The sequence below is a fragment of the Molothrus ater genome, chromosome 3, assembly GCF_012460135.2.
Source record: "Molothrus ater isolate BHLD 08-10-18 breed brown headed cowbird chromosome 3, BPBGC_Mater_1.1, whole genome shotgun sequence".
NCBI lineage: Eukaryota > Metazoa > Chordata > Aves > Passeriformes > Icteridae > Molothrus > Molothrus ater.
The window spans coordinates 84588456-84609781 of record NC_050480.2 but is presented as its reverse complement, the minus strand read 5'-3'; the positions used below and the strand labels follow the sequence as shown (position 1 = coordinate 84609781).

At 35.7% G+C, this 21326-nt stretch overlaps 1 protein-coding gene across 1 annotated transcript in view; it reads right to left on the bottom strand.

Moving 5' to 3' along the window:
- The window catches only part of MYOM2 (myomesin 2), a 77248-nt gene that overhangs the window by 20314 nt on the left and 35608 nt on the right, over nucleotides 1-21326 (bottom strand). The window contains exons 16-26 of the mRNA XM_036381051.2: nucleotides 18884-19067; nucleotides 15581-15755; nucleotides 14109-14230; nucleotides 11744-11931; nucleotides 9142-9268; nucleotides 5978-6156; nucleotides 5695-5809; nucleotides 4985-5141; nucleotides 4786-4892; nucleotides 3069-3113; nucleotides 2457-2593 (exon numbers count right to left, since the gene is read on the bottom strand). Coding sequence (XP_036236944.1) covers nucleotides 2457-2593; nucleotides 3069-3113; nucleotides 4786-4892; nucleotides 4985-5141; nucleotides 5695-5809; nucleotides 5978-6156; nucleotides 9142-9268; nucleotides 11744-11931; nucleotides 14109-14230; nucleotides 15581-15755; nucleotides 18884-19067 — 1536 coding nt within the window. The remainder of the gene's footprint in view (nucleotides 1-2456; nucleotides 2594-3068; nucleotides 3114-4785; nucleotides 4893-4984; nucleotides 5142-5694; nucleotides 5810-5977; nucleotides 6157-9141; nucleotides 9269-11743; nucleotides 11932-14108; nucleotides 14231-15580; nucleotides 15756-18883; nucleotides 19068-21326) is intronic.

Below are 21326 nucleotides of genomic sequence, written 5' to 3'. Positions count from 1 at the left end.
CTTCTAACTATTGCCATTATGCAGCAAGATGAAGTTCAATGATTTTATGGGCATCATAAATATTAGGCTTTTATGTGACTTTCCACAAAAATATCATCTGTCTCCAAACATAAATGTCACCTGTGGGTTACTAATTAAAGAGGTGAAATAATGCAGCTTCATTTCAAGACTTTTTCTGATGTCAACACTTCCAGAACATATGCAAACTAAAAATAGCTCATTCTGTCTCATGAACATTGCCAAAACAAAGTATTGTCATTTCAATACATCCTAGGCACAAGGTTTTCAGTGCTATGGTTTATTACTTCTTAAAGAAAGATAAACAGATAATTATTTTACTCAGAAATACTTCTTCTTCCACTCGTCAATATGTAATTAAAGTAAATGCTCTTTGCCTTTCTATGGTATAAAAATGCTGATAAAGCTTCTCTGACCCAAACTAGGATTTGCATTCTCAGGAATGAACCAAATCTTTCAAACAGCTGCAATGGAGATGAAGTCTTCATAGGAAAGTATTTCCAGTGCTGGGCTTATGGCCTGTAGATGAACCATACTTGTGCCCTGCAAAGGCATGACCTTACTTTCTTCTCAGCCCATCCTTTTATGCCCCTTTATATGAGAGGTCTTCCTAGAGCTATAAAAATGTGGGAAGCTGGTGGCCTACCCTCTCATCTCTATGTAGCTGCGCAATGCACAGTTTCTACTCCAAAATCAAAATTAAAAAAACAAAATAGAAAGTGATAGCATATAACATTTTTAAGTCTATGAACGCTGCTGCATTGTCAAATGCCTCCCACATTATACATAAAACTATTAATATCAGCCTCAGAAAGTCTTTGGGAACAGCATGTCTTGTTGGTTTGGAATCCAAAACTGAAGCAGCCATTTTCTTGAGCTATTTTTCTAAAATATTTGTGTCTAACACTGGTCTGTGTGTAAATTCTCCTTCTGAATAGACAGAGTCCAACTCTTTTGCCAGTATGAATAGGCTCACTCTGCAACAAGAATTCTACACTGAAAAAAATATTTGAGTGATAGATCGGCCTTCGTTTCAGGTATTATCACATCTTAATAACATGACATTAAGAAGCTATGGGATCCAGGGAACTACAGGCCTGTCAGCCTGACCTCAGTGCCAGGGAATATAACGTGGATACACCTTAAGAGACACCAAGTAACATGCTCAGGAAGACTAGGGGATGAGTCTAGTCTTCAGCCAGCACAGATTTGTGAAAGGCAAGTCCTGCTTTACTGACCTGATAACCTTCAGTGACAAGGTGACCCACTTACTGGATGAAGGAAGGGCTGCGGATGTTACCTACTGGGAATTAAGCCAAGACTTTGATACTGTTTCCCACAGCTTTCTCCTGGAGAAACTGGCTGCTCATAGCTTGGATACAAGCAGTAGCTCCTGGCTGGATGGCCAAGGGCAAAGTGGTGGTGAATGGAGTTAAATCCAGTTGGTAGATATCACAAATTATGTTCTCCAGGGCTCAGCAGTGGGGCCAGTCCTGTTTAATATTGTTTCATAATTTATAATGATCTAGAGAAAAGGATCAAGTTGAGTGGGAGTGTTGATCTGCTGGAAGGTAGGAAGACTCTGCAGAGATATCTCGACAAGTTGAATAGATGGCTCGAGACCAATTGCATGAGGTTTCAACAAAGCCAAGTGCCAGGTCCCGCCCTTGGGTCAAAACAAGACTTGGGGAGGAATTGCTGGAAAGTGGCCCAGTGGGAAAGGACCTGGAGGTGCTGGTTGACAGCTGGTTGAGCATGAGCCATCAGCATGTGACCAGGAGGTCAGAAGACCAATGGCATCTTGGCCTGTGTCAGCAACAGTGTGGCCAGCAGCACCAAAGCAGGGATTGTACTCAGGACTGGTGAGGCTATATCTCAAATCCTGTGCTCAGTTCTGGGCTCATCACTGCAAGATAGACATTGAGTTGCTGGAGTGTGCCAGAGGACAGCAGAGCTGGTGAAGGGTTGGGAGCACAAGTCCTGTGAGAAGCATTTGGGGGAGGTGGGGTTGTTTAGCCTAGAGAAACAGAGGCTCAGGGAGGACCATTAATGTTCTCTACAGCTGCATGAAGGAGGTTGTACCCTGGTTGAGATCAGTCCTTTCTCCCAAGTAACAAGCAATAGGACAAGAAGAAAAGGCCTCAAGTTGCATCAAGGGAGTTTAGATTGGATATTAGGAAAAATTTCTTAACTGAAAGAAGAAGGCTTCCCAGGGAAGTGGTTGAGTCACCATCATTGGAGGTATTTAAAAGACAAGTAGATGTGGCATTTACTGACATAGTTTAGTGGTGGACTTGGCAGTGTCATGTTAACTGTTGGATTCCATGATCTTAAAGGTCTTTTCCAACTTAAATAACTCTATGATTCTGTGATAACAATAGAAACCTGCAGGTTTCTTAAACAAAATCACTTATGTATAGTACTCATTATATACTTACGTCACTGTTTTCGACTTCTTTATCATTAATGACAAATCTGAAAGTAGAATCTGGAGATAAGCTTTCAGCCTGAATCCAGAAACGAACTTCTCCTTTATCAAGAACCTCATAAGCTAACTCTGATTTCAGTGGTATTGCTACAAAAAGAAAATAATCAAAAATCAGTAGTTCAGGAAACCTTGTGAGAAATAGGAATATCAAAGTAAAATACTAGCAATTCCCTATTATTTGTGGATTTCTGGGTATCAAATTATACACAGGGAAAAGTCACTAATGCAGTCTTTGGCTGATTTTTAAATTAATTTCTCAAAGGGAGAAGAGAATGTACATCTTACTGTTTGTACATTGTGTAGGGATTATGCTAGTAACAATTTATAATGTATCATCAAAGTTAAACTTGAGACATTTAGGAACAATGATCTTATTTGATGTCAACTAATATTCTTCTAAAGAAAGTAAAATATAAGGAAGCAAGTTGTTCTGTGCTCAGTGAAACTGCGATGAAAAATGAATTTGCCATTGTCTCAGGAAGAATCTTTCTGGAACTCCAGTCATTAGTATGTAATTATATTCCTTCTAGAAGTGTCTAATAGATTCATATCTTCAACTTACTTGGATTCTTTATTTCATAGCTTAATGCCATCAAACGTTCAAACTCTGAAAATAAGAAAAAAGTTCACATTTTAATTTATTCTGAATACAGACAGCAAATGGGTGTTGATGAAAATAAATACCAGCATCAACAAAGTTATCTCCTTGAAGCTTGTATATGAATACACAACTCTTAAAAAATGACTGAAAAAAAAGATTTACGAAACTTAACTTCTTATACATGGATTTAGCAAATGTTCCTACTGCATGCATTTTAGTACACATTCTCTTATGCAAGGGAATCTAAACAAAGGCCAAAACCTATTTTATACTTTAAAAATAGCAATATAAAAGAAAGATTGGAAACCATAACTTCTAAGCAGTGTATAAGGTTCCTTTATGCCCTGACTTCCTTTCTCAGACTGTTCCTCAAAATTTTGTTTTATTGTGGCAGGAAAAAAGATTGAACTGCAGGTTAGTCAGAAATTAGTACAGAAAGTTTTAGTTAATGCAGCAAATCCTCATGAAGGCTGTGTGAGAGTCTTGAATTTAGTTTTTTAGATTTTCATACTAATCCTATTTATCATAGTCATTACCAATAAAGATTTGGAAAATGAACATTACTGCCAATTCCAAATGTACAGATAATGTAAAGAGCAGAGAAAATTAGCATGGATTTATGACATGATAGAGGATTTAGCAAAATTACAGGAGAAGTTATAGCTTTTGAGAGAGTAAATGGGCAGTGAAATTATGGTTTTCAGTGTTAAGATGAAAAATCTGATACTTGTGCAGGGATCCAGTGTAAACAAAATTGTAATTTTCAGTGATATATGATCAGAAAAGACTTAGGGGAAGTATGGGACAGGAAACAGCTTCAGTGCTTTATTAAAAAAAATAAAAATTCAAAGCTAGAGTAGATGATGACAAGATCTACAGAAAGATTTCAGAGTGATGCTTCAAAACTTAGCTAAAGGGCAGTGATCATGATAACGACTCATAAATCTTCCATGTCCTGGAGAACTTTTTTTTTCCCCCTGAACATGGATTTCTTCTCAACACCTACTTGGACAGGGTGGTTTGACATGTTTCTCACTGTGATTCCTTAAACGGCTTAGTAGGTTGAGAAGCGGAGGGATTTTAATACTTGAGGAACTGGGCAGAGAAATTACAACTGAGAACTGGGAAAACAGCAAATTTTTATCTTTGTTTTTTATGTCAGAATTTCACAATGATAGAACAAAGTGAGACTGAAGCAAATTAATTGTGAATCCAATGAAAAAAAATAGCTACAATGAAATAAAGCAAAACTAATACATATGCAAGCTAAATGATAATTTGACCCAACGTATTTAGACACTGTTAAAGCATCATCATTTTTCTCACTAATTTCCTGCATCTCAGTTATGAGAAACTGCATCTAGAGCCTCAAGCTGAAAGTGTAAGGGATATTTACAAACATCCTTATAATCCCAGCATACTGAAAACATTTCTAATTTGCCATATTTTTTATCTTCGTCTAGAAAGTGTTGCCTGAAGATATCCCAGCTTTCATTATTATGATAATCAGAAAAATAAGTAATCACACAAAGCCTGTTGAGGGTTCTTTTTTGTTTTTATTTAATGCACAGGAAATAATGTGAGAGTGGTAGGGTTCTATTCTGCTTTTTCCTTGGGCAATTTTTGGTGCAGTTGAGGTGATACAGTGAAAAAAGATTTGAAATTATAAGGACCTTACCTTGATCATCCATAACAAAGCTGGAGGAAATCCCATCTGTGTCACTAACTGAGATAGAGTAAGTTCCCAAGTCTGATTTATCAGGATTTTTGAAGTACAGCTTAGAACTAAAAACACCAATTAAAAAGAATATCATTAGCTGTGTATCACATTTTTAACATGACTTACTGATTTCCTTTGGTAGATTGGCATGACTTACTGATTTCCTTCTGTTTCAATCTTAAACTTATGAGAATCATCAATCTCCTCATAAGATTTACCCCATGCAAAATGAGATGCATCTGTTGCTTCTTTGCAGTCAAAAGCCAGGTAAATATTACCCTCATCATCCACACCTGAATAGATTTCTTTTGTTCCTGAAAAATAGGAATCAACTCAAATGTTAAGACTGCATTTTCTTGCCAAGGTGCAGTTCATAAATTACTAAAGCCCAGATCTATTTTGTCCTAAAAGATACTGATTTTATTAGCAGGTCCTAAAGCAGGTTTATGTCATATGCTGGCTCAGCATCACATGCTATTAAGTTTCTTACTCTACATGCAAGAAATGAATGATAATACTAATAAATGCTTATTGAGAAACAAATGAATAAGATATAACTGAATATGAGAAGACATGACTGTAAAAACAAACCAATTTTATTATCATTCCTGAAGCTTTAATAAATGTGTTTCACAATAAATAGCACCTCTGTTAGAATAAAAACCAAATAATTGATTATCAAATAACTCCTGAACTAAGTAAAGGAAAAAATTCTAATCACTGTCTCCATATCTACATGATTGAAGTTTTAAGGCTAAGAGATTCTTAATTCTTTAAATACTTATATGTGATATAATATCAAATTAGGTTGATGAAATGCAATTCCAAGTATTTAAGAAACAGAGGAGATTAAGCAGTTCATTTTACCTGGCCGTTCCTCAACAAGCACTGGTTCAGATATTTCAGATGACTTGCCTACCCCAGCATCATTCACTGCACGAACTTTGAAAACATAGGTATGACCCTGATGTAAATCAGTGACCTTAAACAAGATAAAGGGCAAAGCCAATTTAAAAAACAATCTAAACTATTTTGTTTACTCATATGAAGATATTAGCAGAAGCTGAAGTTCGAATGCATATCTTTTTTATACTCAATCAGAACTTCTAGTACTCAGTTTTATATTAATATTATTCAATGAAAATGTTACCTTAAAATAGCGCTTTGAAGTAGGTTTTTCATTAGCAGTGATCCAGTCTTCTGTATCTACTTCTTTATAGTCCACTAAATACCCAGTAATAGGGCTTTTTCCTTCATACACAGGAGCTTTCCACAGAAGAACTAGTGATGTATTTCTAACTTCACATATCATGAGATCATAGGCAGGACCTAAAATATTTCAGATATTGGAAATTCACTTCAATATAATAAAGTTTTTCAAGCTGATCCAGTAGAGGCTGAAATGTATTGCCATAATTTTGACTGCATCTGCTTTCAAAAATCTCATCCTTTATAATACACCTGGTATATGTGGTATTTAGGCCAATTCCTCCTCATGGCTGTATACAGCAATACCTGCCTCAAACAGTGCGTTACATTAGTATTCCGAAGCACACTAGCCTAGCTAGATCTCAGTAACTCTATTTTAAGGTTAAGCTAATCATGTGGAAAATCCATGCAGTTTAAGATTTTCCAACAAGAAAGAGAGGCTTCTTGTCTATTATTTAACTCACCAGCCTCACATCAAAGCTGCTTCACTGAGCCTGATTCAGGTTCATAATTTAACATCAGGGTTTTTATCTTTTCATTACTATACATGAGCCATGATCTTTCAAAATAATCCCAAAACCAGTGGCACCAAGGGACTTTGGATCAGGCTTCTTGTTCGCCGACAAAAGAATTTTTATTGTGAGGTGGACAGCTGAGAGGAACTTCTCAGAATGAATGATATCTGTTAGAAGAAATATTTAAACCAAAAATATCCTGATACTCTACAAATAAGTGAGAGTTTATGTTTCCAACTACCAGGTTATGTTCTTCCTACTATACTTTCCTTCTCCTTCACCACATGTTGAAGAGCCATTCAGTCTAACTTACAGCAATTATTTTTACTATACTCTTGATATTTATTTACACTAGTAAACAAATATAAATGTAAAGGCATATAAGTTTCCTACCATGGTCAAATTATATTGCTTGCTTCTTGTGCTTTAGATCTAGAAAGCTGAAGACTTAAGAATTAACTTGAGACTTAAGGATTTCCTTAGTTTTCAAGATATTAATTTTCCCTACAACACATCTTACCATTTAAAATAATCACAAAAAAGGAGTGGAAAGCCTTACAAATAAATCCAATTTCCATTCCAGCCTACATGATATTAAACAATGATGAATGAACATAAAATTTGTAAAGGATGTAATTCAGCAAATACACTGGGGAAGAGAAAAAAAATTAGAAAAGTTTTTCTCCAAAGTGGATAAACACATTTCAGAAAATAAACATATTAAATACCTGTTTCAGACCTTATAAGGATAAATATTAGATTTCTCATGGAAAGAATGCCATTTTCAAGGAACCTAAAGTGTTCCCTCAGGGATCTTTAAAAATCCCAATCTGAATGTCCATATATCCACAGATAATTAAAAATACACTGTCAAATAGAGCTGTTAGAAATCTAGACAGTAGAAGGAAAAATGTTCTATTTGAGGAGTCTGAGACCCCAGACATTCTTTATTTAAAGCAATGTAAGATAATCCATTAACTATCATTGCTAACACACAGAAACTCACAGAGACACCTAAGACTAAAATTCTGTGGAAGGATGAAATAATTATGGACTCTGGGCAAAGAATCCATCACTTATGCTGGAAATCCTGCAAAAGGTTTTGGCCTTTCTAAGGAAACCTTCCTTCCATATCAAAAGGTGGAAGAATATTTTGTTGACACTGGGAGTGTATTGCAGTCACATTGCACTAGTCCTCAGTACCTTTAATAAGTCTGGGAAGAGGGTCAGGCTCTTCATTATTCATTATTTATTTTCATTATTGCTGAACCATTGTTTAAAAATACATTTTAAAAAAGGCTTGTGAAATATTTAACAGGTTCAGAGATTTGAGGTTTTTTTGCAGGGTGGGCAATGTTCTTTGCTTGTAGTGGGTTTTTTTAAGCAGGAGGAAAGCAATACTGTCTATTCAACTCATAGCATAATGAGAACAGTGTAATCACCCAAACACTAAAAAGGTCAGATTGTTCATTATGAAAATTTCACTCTTTCCATTTCCTGAAAACACATTTCATTTCATTTCTTTATCTGTCATTTAAAATGAAGGATAATTTTCACTTCTTTACACACTGCATAATTTCAATTTTGTTTTGAAAAAACTGTAGAGAGCATAAACTGTAGCTAATTTCTTTAAAAAAATAATTGTTCAAATGATGATGCATTTACACTAAATATCACAAGATTATAAGAAAATGTAATTAAAGTGAGTTAAGGTCAGGAGATTAACCGCTTTGTTATTGACATTTTGTTCATGTCATTAAATCCATTTGGTAAGATTTTTGAATTCTGAAGAATTTAACTAGAAAACATAAAGACAAACACCTTTTCAGCAAAGAATATGGGCATATAAAGGAACTACTTGGAACTTAATAGTGTTGTTTTTGTTTTAGAGGGCAAAAAGAGAGGGATTTGTAAGCAGGCAAATGACCTGCAGAAATTAGAGTTACAGGTGCTCTACTCAGCATTGAAAAATACTTATTTGGAGTAGGGTTTCCATTTTGTGCACTGCCACTACTACTGTAGGTTTGTTAACACATTTTTTTAACACCTGGCTAATAATAATCTCTCAGGTAACACTTAGGTACAATCCAGCACACCTACATGGGCACACTATTGGAGAATATAAGACTAGCTGTGCCACTTGTCTCTACATCAAGAAACAGAAGAAACAGACCCCTCTCCTGTTATTTATGACCAAAAGCTAATGTAGTTTTGGAGTCTGAAACTCCAGGAATATTCTTAACAGCCTGCATTTATGGTGCAGAGATATGTACAGTGTGAGGTGGAGCATGTAGGGCTTGAAGAGGTCATAGAGATACAAGCATAGACCAAAGGCTCAACATTCTTCTGAGCTGGCAAGAGCAGGGAGAGAAAGGGACACTAAACAAGCTAAGGAAAAGTCATCTGTTTCCCAGGAAAGAGATGTCGTCATTAGAGTTGTGGCGGTAACTTTTAACAGATCTCGGAAGCAAGGGCAATCTCAACAGGAACTATGGAAGAAATTAAGCAAAATATATCCTGCAGAGTTTAGCTGGAACTCCATGGCTGTGTTTTAAGGACTTTGAGATTCATGAAGAACTAATATACTTACCAGGTTCTGGCATAGTCCAGGCTTTACACTTAAAATGCTCACTGGGATCTGAAGGTTGACCTATTCCAACCAGATTTGCAGCAGCAACTTTGAATTCATAGAAGGCATCTTCAGTCAAATCCTCTACCTTTTTTCATTTGAGAAAACAATTCAATATATCAAAAGCCATGATTTATAGTCATTTAATAAATACTTGGATATAAACATTAGTTAATTGATTATCAGGCCTTACCGCTATGCTGAAGGGTCTAATTTGAAGACTTTACTCTTAAACCAAACACACTGGAGAGTTCTATATTATATGTCCACGTTTCAGTCATATAATCCTAGGCATAACAGGACTCATATTTGTGCATGAAAAGTTGTAAGAGTTTGGAGCAAAGATTCAAGGAGCCCAGTCAATGAATGACCACTAGCAGATACTTACAGGTGAGTGTTCTAAAATTAAACACCTTCTTGCATTGCTTGTGAATGGCTGTTCATAAGCCATTCACTTAAGCAAGAGTTAAAATTGTATTTTGCTTTAAAAGGTCCAAAGGACTGACCTAGGAAGAAAAGCAAATTATAGGAAAAGAAAAGAAAAAACAATCCAATTAGTTCCACAATGTTCTGATGTAACTCCAGGGAAGAGCCTCTCAGTAGTATTTTGTGGCTTGTATGAATCTTTCTCTTGATGTTACCTACCATTACAAAGTGAGAAAGTAAGCACTGGTAATGGGATGAGCAGAATCCATAATAATCCTCTGCAAACATCCATGGTAAATGAACTCTTATTTATCTAATGAGCCCATCCCCATACCAGCATCTCAGATTTTGAGCTCAAAGTAGAGGACTAAAAGGCATGAATATTTTGACCCAGAACACCTCACGGCAGCAGCCCTCTTGCATCCTTCTTCTTCCGGAACACCTAAATACAAAAAACCAAGTCTTCTACACCTGATTCCTCTGAATAATTTTCCCACAGTTATATTTAATCATATGTCTCAAGAGAGACAGCTAAGAGTAGTACTCCTAGTGGAGATACCAAAGAGTTTTAGATTTTCATGAATAAATAGTTGTCTTTGAAAATGTGAGATAAAAAATGATTTTGGTGTGATTTTTTTAATGATAAAAAACATGTGATGGTAACAAACATATGGCGTAGCATCAAATACAAGACCAAAGCAAACAAGGTAACACAGAAAAGTCAGGCACTAAAATAATCTAGACATACTTTCCTGAAGACAAGGAGCTATATAGTTTGACCCAAAAGATAGAAAAATAGATCAGTCTGTAAAAATGACTTTGAAATCCCAGGTTATTAAGGGAAAGAATATTTGTGGGGCTCCCATAGAACTATTTTATCAGAGAAGATTAAACCTTTAGTGATTTCCCAGTGGTGTACTGAATATCTCAGGCATTCTCGGTTTGCAGTATATCATAAAATATTCTGTGCTACTAAAAGCTATCTTGGTTTTGTTTACCATCAGTATTTCACATTCTAGCCATTCAAACTAATGTACGAAGATGCATCTTTAGGCACAAATACAGTTACTGGCAGGACTGACACTTAAATACCTAGTTAAATTCCCAGTGGTAAGCCCTAATTTACATTACTTATTTATTTACAAATGTATTAAAAATAAAAATATGTGGAAAGCATTGTTTAGTATTGGTCTTTCATGCCTATCCTACCTGCCCTTTTTTATTTCTCACTATCCATGGCCCATCTGCTATGTCAGAGGTGCCACTCATAGAATCAGTCATAAGCACACATGCATCTGAGTATTGCTTCCTGCCTTCTGTGCATGAAATGCTCTTCCTCAGCTCATCTGCATTATTATCTTCTACTTAAGTGTCAAATACCTGCAAGATTTACTTCTGTCCTAAGGTTTACAGGAAATTTGCTGACTTGCAGAAATAAAATGTTAAGTATTTGTGAGTAAAATCTGATTGTTTAACTTAATTTAAAAAGCATCACATTGATTGATTACTTGCTATATCCATTCTCTCTAACTTTTCTCTGTGGAAGTTCACATCCAAATTTCCCTATTTTAAGAAACATTACATGAGTTGCAAGTGCAAGCAGAAGTAATTTATTTCAAAACTGTACTCTGTGAAGGAGGTGACGAGACATAATGCTGAGTTCATTAATAAACATGCTTTTTCAGCTGAAGGCAGATTTTGAGAGTAAGAACAGAGACAGTTATATTTTTTCTCAACTCATCTCCATTTTGTTTGCAAGTCCTCAGTCCTACAGAGAGCAGTTATCTGTCCTGCTAAATGCTTCCATCCTTTCTCTGTATGCTGTTATAGTGGTGATGTATACAGTGATCATTAACGAAAATAGCTTGGGGAACATCTTATGGCTCACTCCTCTTATTCCTTGTGAAAAATGTGCTTCACACTTTTCCCTCCAAAATTTAGTTATCTCAATGGTCTTATTTGTATTAGAATTTCACAGTAGGGGATGGCAATGATCTTTTAGCCCAGGTGTAACGCTGCTGCACTCCGAATGGAAGTGTCTAGTTTTGTTGAAGTAATTATTTAAAGAATTTCTCTGTTAAAAAAGCTGAAGAAAAAAAATTCAACTGCAAAAATATAATGAGCAGAAAATACTAACCGTATAAATCGTCCGGGTAATAAGGGAAGAGTTGACTTCATGCCAGTTTTGATGGTTAGCTTCCCTTTTATCTATATAATAACCAAGGATTGGTGAGCCTCCACTGTATGTTGGTGCTTTCCAGCCAAGGGTCATTGAATGCCCATCACAGTTCAGAAGAGTGATACCATGAGGATATGAAGGACAAGCTACAAGGGAATAAGCAACCTGAGAGTTAGGACAGAGTCTAAAGCACTGCAGTGTAGAAGTTGCTTAGCATTTTTGATATTGCTTCTGTTTTCTGCAGCATACTGCTCTCAACTGCACAATGAGAGCAAAGTAGTTGTAAAGTTGCTAACCAACATTCATTTTATGACCAGACATAAACATGGAAGGTTTTAAAACATCTGTCTAATGTTTTGCCCTCTCAGAAGGTAGCAAGGAAGAATAGATGATCTTTCCAGGGAAATAGTAATGCCAGTGTCTCCAAACCAAAAATTATGCTAAAATATTTAAATAAGTCAGAAGACCTCTTCCTAGGAAGAGAAAAAAAAAATTAGCTGCTCAAGTAGTTATGGAATACAGTAAAAATCATCCAGTACAAAAAGAAAAAAGTCTATAAATTTGAGTGAAATTAAGTCATGTGACTGACTGATCTATGGCCACCACAGCTTTCCTGTACTGTCCTGATATTATATGCTTTATTCAGACTGTGACTGCTTTTTGACCCAGAAAGAAGATATTTAGATTTTCAGTAACTTAACTTTTCTGCCTATGTTGAGGCAGAAAAGTAATGTCCTTCATGAAGTTCCTTGCATGGGTTTACTCCCTTCTGTAGCAGAAGCAGAAATGTCACCAAGGCACCTTCCTAGGGATGAAGAAAACCCTTTTTCTGAGCTTTTTAATCCCCTCCTACTGGCAAGCACCCCTTGAAGCAAGCAGTTTTGCATTTGTCATCCATACTTGAAAGTCTGCCCAAAGATACCCCTTTTTGACATTGGAGTGCTTCAATCAGTACAGCTGAACACCTGTCCCTAAAGCTGATCTGATACCTTCAGTTGAGCTACCAGTATAACTTGAGAGAATGTAACTTACCTCATTCAGAAGAGAATACATGAGTACAATCCCTGATCTTGTAGCTGTACTACTGATCACAATGAAAACCACTAGCAATCAGCAGAGCTGCCCTTTCATACTTTTTTTCAGCCATGGTGCTATACTCAGAGGTCACAAAATGTGGCCTTTTTGTTTGCTGCCACTTCTTGGTAAATAAGAATGACCGTAGCAAATTCCTGTAAATAATCTTAAAGTAATACCTGTAAATAATCTTGAAGTAATACTACAGAAAGATTCTGGCCATGCTAATGCTAGGTCATCTATAAATAGTCCTGCTAAATTCCTGTAAAGGCTAAAAAAATGGATAAAAGCTGTCCACATCCCCTAAGTGTGTGTAAGATCCATGTGCTCTGTGTTTGATGATACACCCCATGCAACCCTCATCTGCAAAGCACACAGTGACAAATAGGTGCAAGTGCATTTACAATATTGTGGTGATAGATGTGCAAGTGTCCATGCACCACCTACCCATATGAGACACACTTCCTCCTAAAAAAGTCAAATAGAGTAACTTTGTCAGTAATATACAAATTTACTTTCTATTGACTACACTGAATTATAAATCTTTTAGAGAATTATTTCTCACAAATATGTCTACTGGTTTTCTCCAAAAGGTTGAGGGCACTCTGCTGGGGAAAATGGATCCGATTTAAAATTTTTCAGTATGGAGCTGACACTGTCCCTTAATTCAAATTGAACCATGATAGCCCAGACCTGTGTATTCTTTGTTGCAAATACTTATTTGACCCTTCACTCAACATGTACCGTTCCCACTGAAGGCTGCACGACTGACCTTGCACAGAAATTTTGTTTGTGGGACACCAGAGGAGGTAGACTGTGCTCCAACCTGGAGCAAACAAAGGGATTTTCTGTTTGCTTCAGTTACACAGTAATAAAGCTTACTGAAACTCTTCTAACTGGAGTAGATACCGTGCTAAAATATTTTGCACCACTCCAAGTCACTCAGAAACTAATTGTCTAACTTACTCAGTACTTAAATGTCTTTGATACAGCCCAGGAGCAAAAGGCAACCTGGCCATTAAAGTTCATCTTACCCAATATTTCTAACAGTCTTTATAAATAACTTTTTTTATAAAACAATGTCTTTTCTCTAGAACAGCCACATGCCAGAGAATAGACATCATTAAACAGACGTGCATGATGGCTGCAAGGTATATTATTATAGTAAATCAGACCAAAGAAGGTGATTGCTGAAGATATGTCACTCATTTGGGAAAGAAGAAGCTGAGTTGCACAGAATCACACTTACTAAGGGCTGCCTGCACTGTTACAGCCTCCGACTCCTGCGAGTTTTCACTCAATCCTAAAGCATTCACAGCTTTCACACGGAAGACATATTGCTCTCCAGTTTCCAAACCATGAACAACAAACCTGGGTTAAAAAAGACAGCATCACATATTAGTGTATATTTTACAGAAATCATTCTATGCTGTAACATTATATTGTTGTATCAATTAAAAAGCTCAACTTCATGAGTGCTTCACAAAGGAAAATATTTCCAAGAGGGAAACTGCAATAAAAGGCATGATGTAGTACAATGTAAGTGGAAGGGACACTGTAGCAAAAATCGCAGTACTCATCAGATTGTTAGTACTGATCTGGCAGGTGAAGTCAAATAAAATATATTATATTCCCTCTGAACTTTGTCTTGATAAATTCTAATCTATTCTGGGAAGGAACTGTATTTTTCACTGTAGTTTTATAGTCATTCTCAAGAATAGTTTTCAGTTTTGACCTGAGTTTCTTAGGTAATTACTGTACTAAATAAAATACTCAGAGCTATCCTATTGTTATATATGTTCATGTATGAAGAAATAAATTTTTTTTATTATTTTTGTGCTTTCTCAACCCCCTTTGACCAACAACTAGTCTCTACTTTTTTTTTTGATCAAATTTCTTGACTACTTGAAAAAAGGACTCATCATTATACAAAGTCACTCAGTTAATGACTGACATAATACACTAAACAATATGATGTGCTTGTTATAGAAAATATAGACTAAAAATCTAATCTTTGAATTTGGTGATTGATTCCAAAAAAAATAAATATGATTTTCACAGAGGAAATTGCTTGAAGAATCTCATAATGAATTTGACATCTTCAGGAGGGAGTAAGAAATCATCAGAAATTGAAACAGTACTAGTGTCATGACCAGGGAATCAGAGGGTTTCAAACAGAAACAGGGTCCAGTGTTCTTTATCCAGAGATGTAACAGACCAGGGAGCTCTGATGTTTCTGGAACGGGACACTTGGCTTTCCTGCACAATAATGTCAGCTGCCAAAGCACTTTTGCCACCATATTTATAGCAGAAATGGCCTGACCTTTTGCTCTGTCATTCATGGACTATGATAAAGCTTTAGAGCTCCCTCTCCTTTCTCATTCTCTTCCTCATCAGGTCTGTTTACCCCACAACATAACTCATACTTTAAAAGGGCATATTTCGCTCTTACTCATGTCCAAGACACTCAGAATAATATCTCTAGAGTTTGCTTTTAAAACTTAAAGTCATGGAATATAAAAATATATGAAAAAAATAAAAAGCTGAGGAGAATTTCTCTGCAATTTGGAAATCTTGGCTCTGGGAGTCTGCAGACTGTTTTTCTTCCCATTCATTCAACGTTCTCCTTCAATTATAATCCTATGGCTTAGCACATAAATTATCTTAAAAATACCCTGCAGTTTTCAAACTTCCCAAAAAATACAGGAATGTTATCAATACCTGTTATAATTAATAGGTTTATGGTTACTGGGTTCCCAGCGATTTGATCCCACCACAGAATACTCAATGTAGTAGCCATATAAATCCTCTTCATGTTTTGGTTTATCCCATTGAACTACAACTGATGTTTTTGTATTCCTTGTGGCCACCACCTGACCAGGTGCAGATGGTAAAACTAATAAAAGAAATAAAACATATACATATTAGAAAATACCTAAAAATAAAAGTTGAATTAGATGAAACTATGTATAATTTGATCATAATTAATCACTACAGCTGTAACTACTCCTACTATGTTAATATTGTTATATGATATGTATTTTAATATATTTCTTTAAGTCTGGATACCTATATATATGTGTATATAAAAAAGCATACAAATATACTTTTTCTATTTTTTTGTCAGAATGCTCTGTGAGGCTCCTTACCTATATGATTTTATACAGGTTTTATGATAGCCAATTATAGGACCACATATTTTCAAATATGAGTATGGATAAAAGCATACAGATATGAAAATCTTCACTCACTAATTTCTCTCTCAAATAAGAGATTGATGTATAGCCTATGTCTCTGTAGCATTACTGTGCCAGTAAGAAATGCACATAAACCATAGAATATGATATCAGGAGGATTAAGAAATACTGTCTTATAGTTAACTAATGACAGCCCCAATTCCAAAAATATGAGCTTTTCAGGATAACTTTAAGTATATATATGAATGCCAAAAGTTTATCTAAAAGTAGCTAGATGAATATCATAGAAGCATAGGAACACTGGTTGGAAGGGATCTCTGGGGATCATTTAGTCCCTCTACCCCATCACTGAGAGTGGGATCCTCACCAACACTAAACTAGTGTGTCAGTCACAGACTTGTACAAGTCTTGAAACCTTCTGACAATGGAGATTTCACAGCTTACCTGCACAACCTTTTCCAGCACTGCACTCTTGCACCTTGCACCTCTCTCATTAAAAGACTATGTCTAGAATGAATTTACTAGGCTACAATTTTTGGCTCTTGCCTCTATTTGTCATTTGACAATGCTGAGAAGTTTGGCACCATCATCTTTGTAAGTCTTCAAACTAAATAAACACCTCTCTAATCATTCACATTCTCTAATCCCTCAGTCATCTTGGTTGCCATTCAGAGGACCTCTCCACTTTACAACCATCCCTCTTGACTAAGGAAGCCAGAACTGGGAAACAGTACTCCAGGACCAACCTCAACACCACCTCAGCATCACTTCAACATCACCAAGAAAAAGAGGATAAAGCTTTCTCCAATCTGTTGACTATAGTTCTCTCAATGTACTGTAGTATGCAGTTTCCTTTACATGCAAAGAAAGTTCATTGTCAGTTTACACCGATCTAAACAAATCAATGTGCATAAATGGAACCAAAAATATTGAGATCCAAATGGAAAAAAAATCTTAGTAAGAACAAGCACACAGTCTGTACACTATAAAATATCTGTCTGAGCTTTCACAATGCAAGAAACTAAAGCAAGGTCTCAGCCTAACACATCAGACAAGCACCCAGTACTCGCCTTTTGAAGATATTTTAGTTTCCTCAGATTGATACTGCAGAGAACTGTAAGCAGCATGAAACAAAAGAAAGGCAGCATGTTTTCCACTTAGTCTTTATATATTAAAATAAAAATTAATACTTACATACTGCTATACTTTATAAAATAAATTTCTAAGATCAAATGGATTCAGTCTGATAAATGTACCTACATTTAGGCTTTTATGTGTGTCTACAAGCACATATTCTTGAGCTGCCACTATAGTCAAAGAGCTAGGGCTTAACTCAGTTACAAAAATTATTTTAGGGCCATTTTGGACCATCTGTCCCTTCTTCATGGAGTTGCCACATATGACTCGGGAGATAGCACCTACAGTCCTCTGAAATGGCAAACTGAAAGCATTTGAAAAGGATGTCACTTTGGCCAGTTAAACTGAACCTTCCATCAGTCCTGGGTAGGGTCCTGAAAATTATTCTTCTCACCCCAAAACAGACATTCTACAGCTGGGTGACATGGGGCAATTTATGACATCATCAGCCAGCTTATATTCCAGGCTCCAGTTGCCACAGTCAGAGCAGAAGCATCTACTGCACCTGTAGATACTTACATGGAAACTCCTAAACTGAGATTTTAACCTCAAACTGAATATGCCTTTACCACTCAATTAAATTGCATGATTTTAAGTATCATTCAGGATGGCCTAGGATGTCCCAACCATTCTTTAGTTTCTGCTCATAAGGTACCAACAGTCACTGTGTAATGATTTCTGTCCCCATGAAGGTGTCCCTGTCACCCTTAAGAATATCAAATGACACTAAGTGCGGGCAACTAAAAGGAGCCAAGTGTTTCTGATGTATTTTAGCTCAGGTAGCAAACTCTGTCTCTGAAAATAGTGCTGAAGTTTCTCTTTAAAATAGATTCTTCTGCATTTTGCTTAATTTAAAGCTGTGAGTTATGCAGAAGGTGTTGTGTTAACCCCTAAGGGATAGCTTATTTTCTGTACTAAGTACAATAAATACAGTGTTTTTCTTCCCTACCGTGGGGAATGTTGAATGGTTTAAATAATTTATATGTATTAATGAGACATCAAATCAAGAATATATGAAAGCAAAAGATGCTTTTCTTTGTCATGTAGTCACAGATCAAGCTGAAAGTAGGGACTATATTTTTAACTATGGTATATCAGATACTGTAAATATTTTGTATATTACTAGAAAGTGTACTAGTAAGATATGTGCACTTAAGGTGACAGTTATTAATACATCAAGCTGTTGTGTGTGGCTTCTGTAAAACTGCAAAAACAAAACAAATATTTCAAAAACAAGATTAATAGCCACTCCCTAAATTTTCATTTGTGTTTTTTGAATGTAACCCCAAGATAAACACTTCATTTTCATTTGGAAAATCACCACTGAATATGTAGTTGTATCTTTCCCTGAAATCTACTCATCTGTATGACAGAGGAATAGTGCACTGGCAGCAATTTGCAACTCAGAATACTAAGAAAGAAATGAAAGGCTACCTTATCTAGATGAAACTGTAGCAAAAAAATAATTATACTGATTATTGTTTTCAGTAGCAAGGCTTGTGATCACTAGGAAAATTCAGGGACGTCTCTAAAATTTAGCATCTTGGTCTTTTTTAAATCCTTCACAGAACTGAACACAAATTAAGTCAACTACTATTATTATAGTTATAGTCTAATGAGAGTTTTCTATTTCCAGTTTGCAAAATATCTATTATTTTTTAATATTAATGTCTTGCAATTAATACCTTACCAATAGTATCTTGTGGTTGAATAGGTTCTGTGATTTCAGATGGATCACTGATGCCATTTTTATTTGCTGACAACACTCGGAAAACATATGGTTTTCCTTCTGCAAGGTCAAACACTGCATAGCGAGGAGATTTTACTGCAACCTGTGCATTGACTCTTTGCCAACTTCCACTGCCAACCATGGACTACAAAAAACAACAAAAAAGCCATGAATCATTTCTGTGAACTGTCAAAAATTGAACATATTGCTGTACTGCATCCTGTCATGAATTTATTTAAGAGCTATGAGAGAAGGATCACTCTCAAATGCCTGACTTAAACATATGCAAATTCTCATTGCTGGTGCATTCCATTACTCTACAAAAAGATCTGAATAGCTCACTGTCTCCTTGCCTGTCTTGACTTCAATACATGCACACTTGTACACACATCCAGCCTTCTTTTAGGGCTGTGACTGTCAACTGTGATTGGCCCCAAAGAATTACTTACATGTCCTGAAAAACTCACATGAACACCTAAAGGTTTGAAGTCAAGTGAACGAGCCCTAATCCAAACTCTGCAGAAGGGTAGGGAGGGAAATGCTACTTTACTCACAACTTTATTTATTCTGTTGAGAAAGGTCATGTCCCCTAAAAACATTCATCAAATAAGGTAATTACTTTTGTGTATTCTCAGGGCAGCAGCTGAGCTTATCATCACCAGAACTGCACATGGAGGAGAGCCAGAAAATCAGTACTCTGAGAGAAGCCTGCTGTCCATTCGATTTCCCACATAAACTGTTTGACCAAAAATTAGTCATGGAATCTTTCAGAAATTTCAGTAAAACCCAAGTGCCTAATAAATAGATTGAAGAAAATTTCCTTGGCACGTAGATAGGTGCATAGAAATTTTGTTTATAAAATTTTGGAACAGAAAGTCTTGGAGCAAAATCTGATAGACTCCGTGAATTTCTTAGAGGAGGAACAGTGTTTCATGGGTGCTTGGAAACTACCCTGTATATAATGACACCTACAATAGACTAATAATAATAATAATAATAATAATAATAATGATAATAATAATAATAATGTAAACAGCTGGAGTCTCTTCATCAAAATCTTTCTCATAGGTACTGAACCCGCCTAGTGTTCTCAACAAAAAAACAAAGAAATATAACATCAATTTTCTTCGTAATAAAAAGCTGTAAAATATGAAATAAATATTATTTTGCCATATATTTTACTTCTTGCCATGAAAAACATAAATTTCTTCTTTTTATAAAGAATCAGCATCTCATTTTGTTCTGTGGTTTGATATGATTTATCTGTTAAAAAAGTATTTAAAGAGAACATAGAAAATTCATTTCTATTTTGTGTCTTTTGAAAGCTTTACAAATACATTTTTATTCTTCAGGATGGAATCTTCTTTATTTAAAATAAAATAGTTAGAAACTGTTGTAAATTAACAGATGACAGTGGAAAGCAAAAAACAAACATTCACCTATGAACTGACTAAGCTGTTCATAGATATCAGTTATTTTTGCAAAAGTATTTTAGATTCAGGTATTAATCAGTACAATGAAGCTCTTTTTTCTAATAATAGCCTTTCTGTCCCCATTCTCACTTTCCTTCTGTAAATCTGATTTATAAATGAGACACTTTTTTCCATCATTGTCACTGCTGTGTACTGTTTCTGGAGCTATATAAATTTATTTGTAAAAAATAAGCAGATAATCTATCTTTTCCAATTCATTCTTAGAATGAAATTCATCCAGCCAGGTGTAGGTGTCCACTCAATGGAAATCTACCTCTGAGCTTTTTATCTGGGCTTTTCTGCATATTCTGGAACTAATAAGGTGTTTCCATGACAAGAGCTAGTTCAAAATCCTTATAACAATATCCTTGAAATTTATAGATAAGCAAAGATATATGTAAGTGGGAATAAATGCAAGAAAGGATTGTATTTTATTGCATAGAAAGAAAAACTAGATACTTATTTCTATGAAAATTTTCGTTACTTCTTTTGAATCCATATGGCAGAATGGGAGAAATGGTCATGCTTGCTGGAAAATTTAACTAGTGAGTGGTGTTCACTTTGCATCAATTTGTTCAACATCCAGCAAGAAATGATGATGAAGAGTGTAGAAATGGCCTATGGAGTTCTTTTAAAGTGGAAGGGGTTTTTGTGTGTCTGAGAGGGAAAAGACAAGCTGGAGGGCTGCAAAAAGAGGAGTGTCATGAACAGGACAGCTGAGGAATAAATTGTGGAGGAATGTGCAGAATTTTAGATGTGCAAAGAAAAAAACCGGCATAGTAAGGGCCTGAGAAAAGGCTGTTACAATATTCATGGTGCAAATTGAACATGTGGCAGTTTTATGAAGAGGTTTAGTGTATGTGGACTGGTAAGAGGGTGCATGTGCTAGAGGCATAATTCATAAAAACTAAGTATAGCCTGACCTGTGTTTT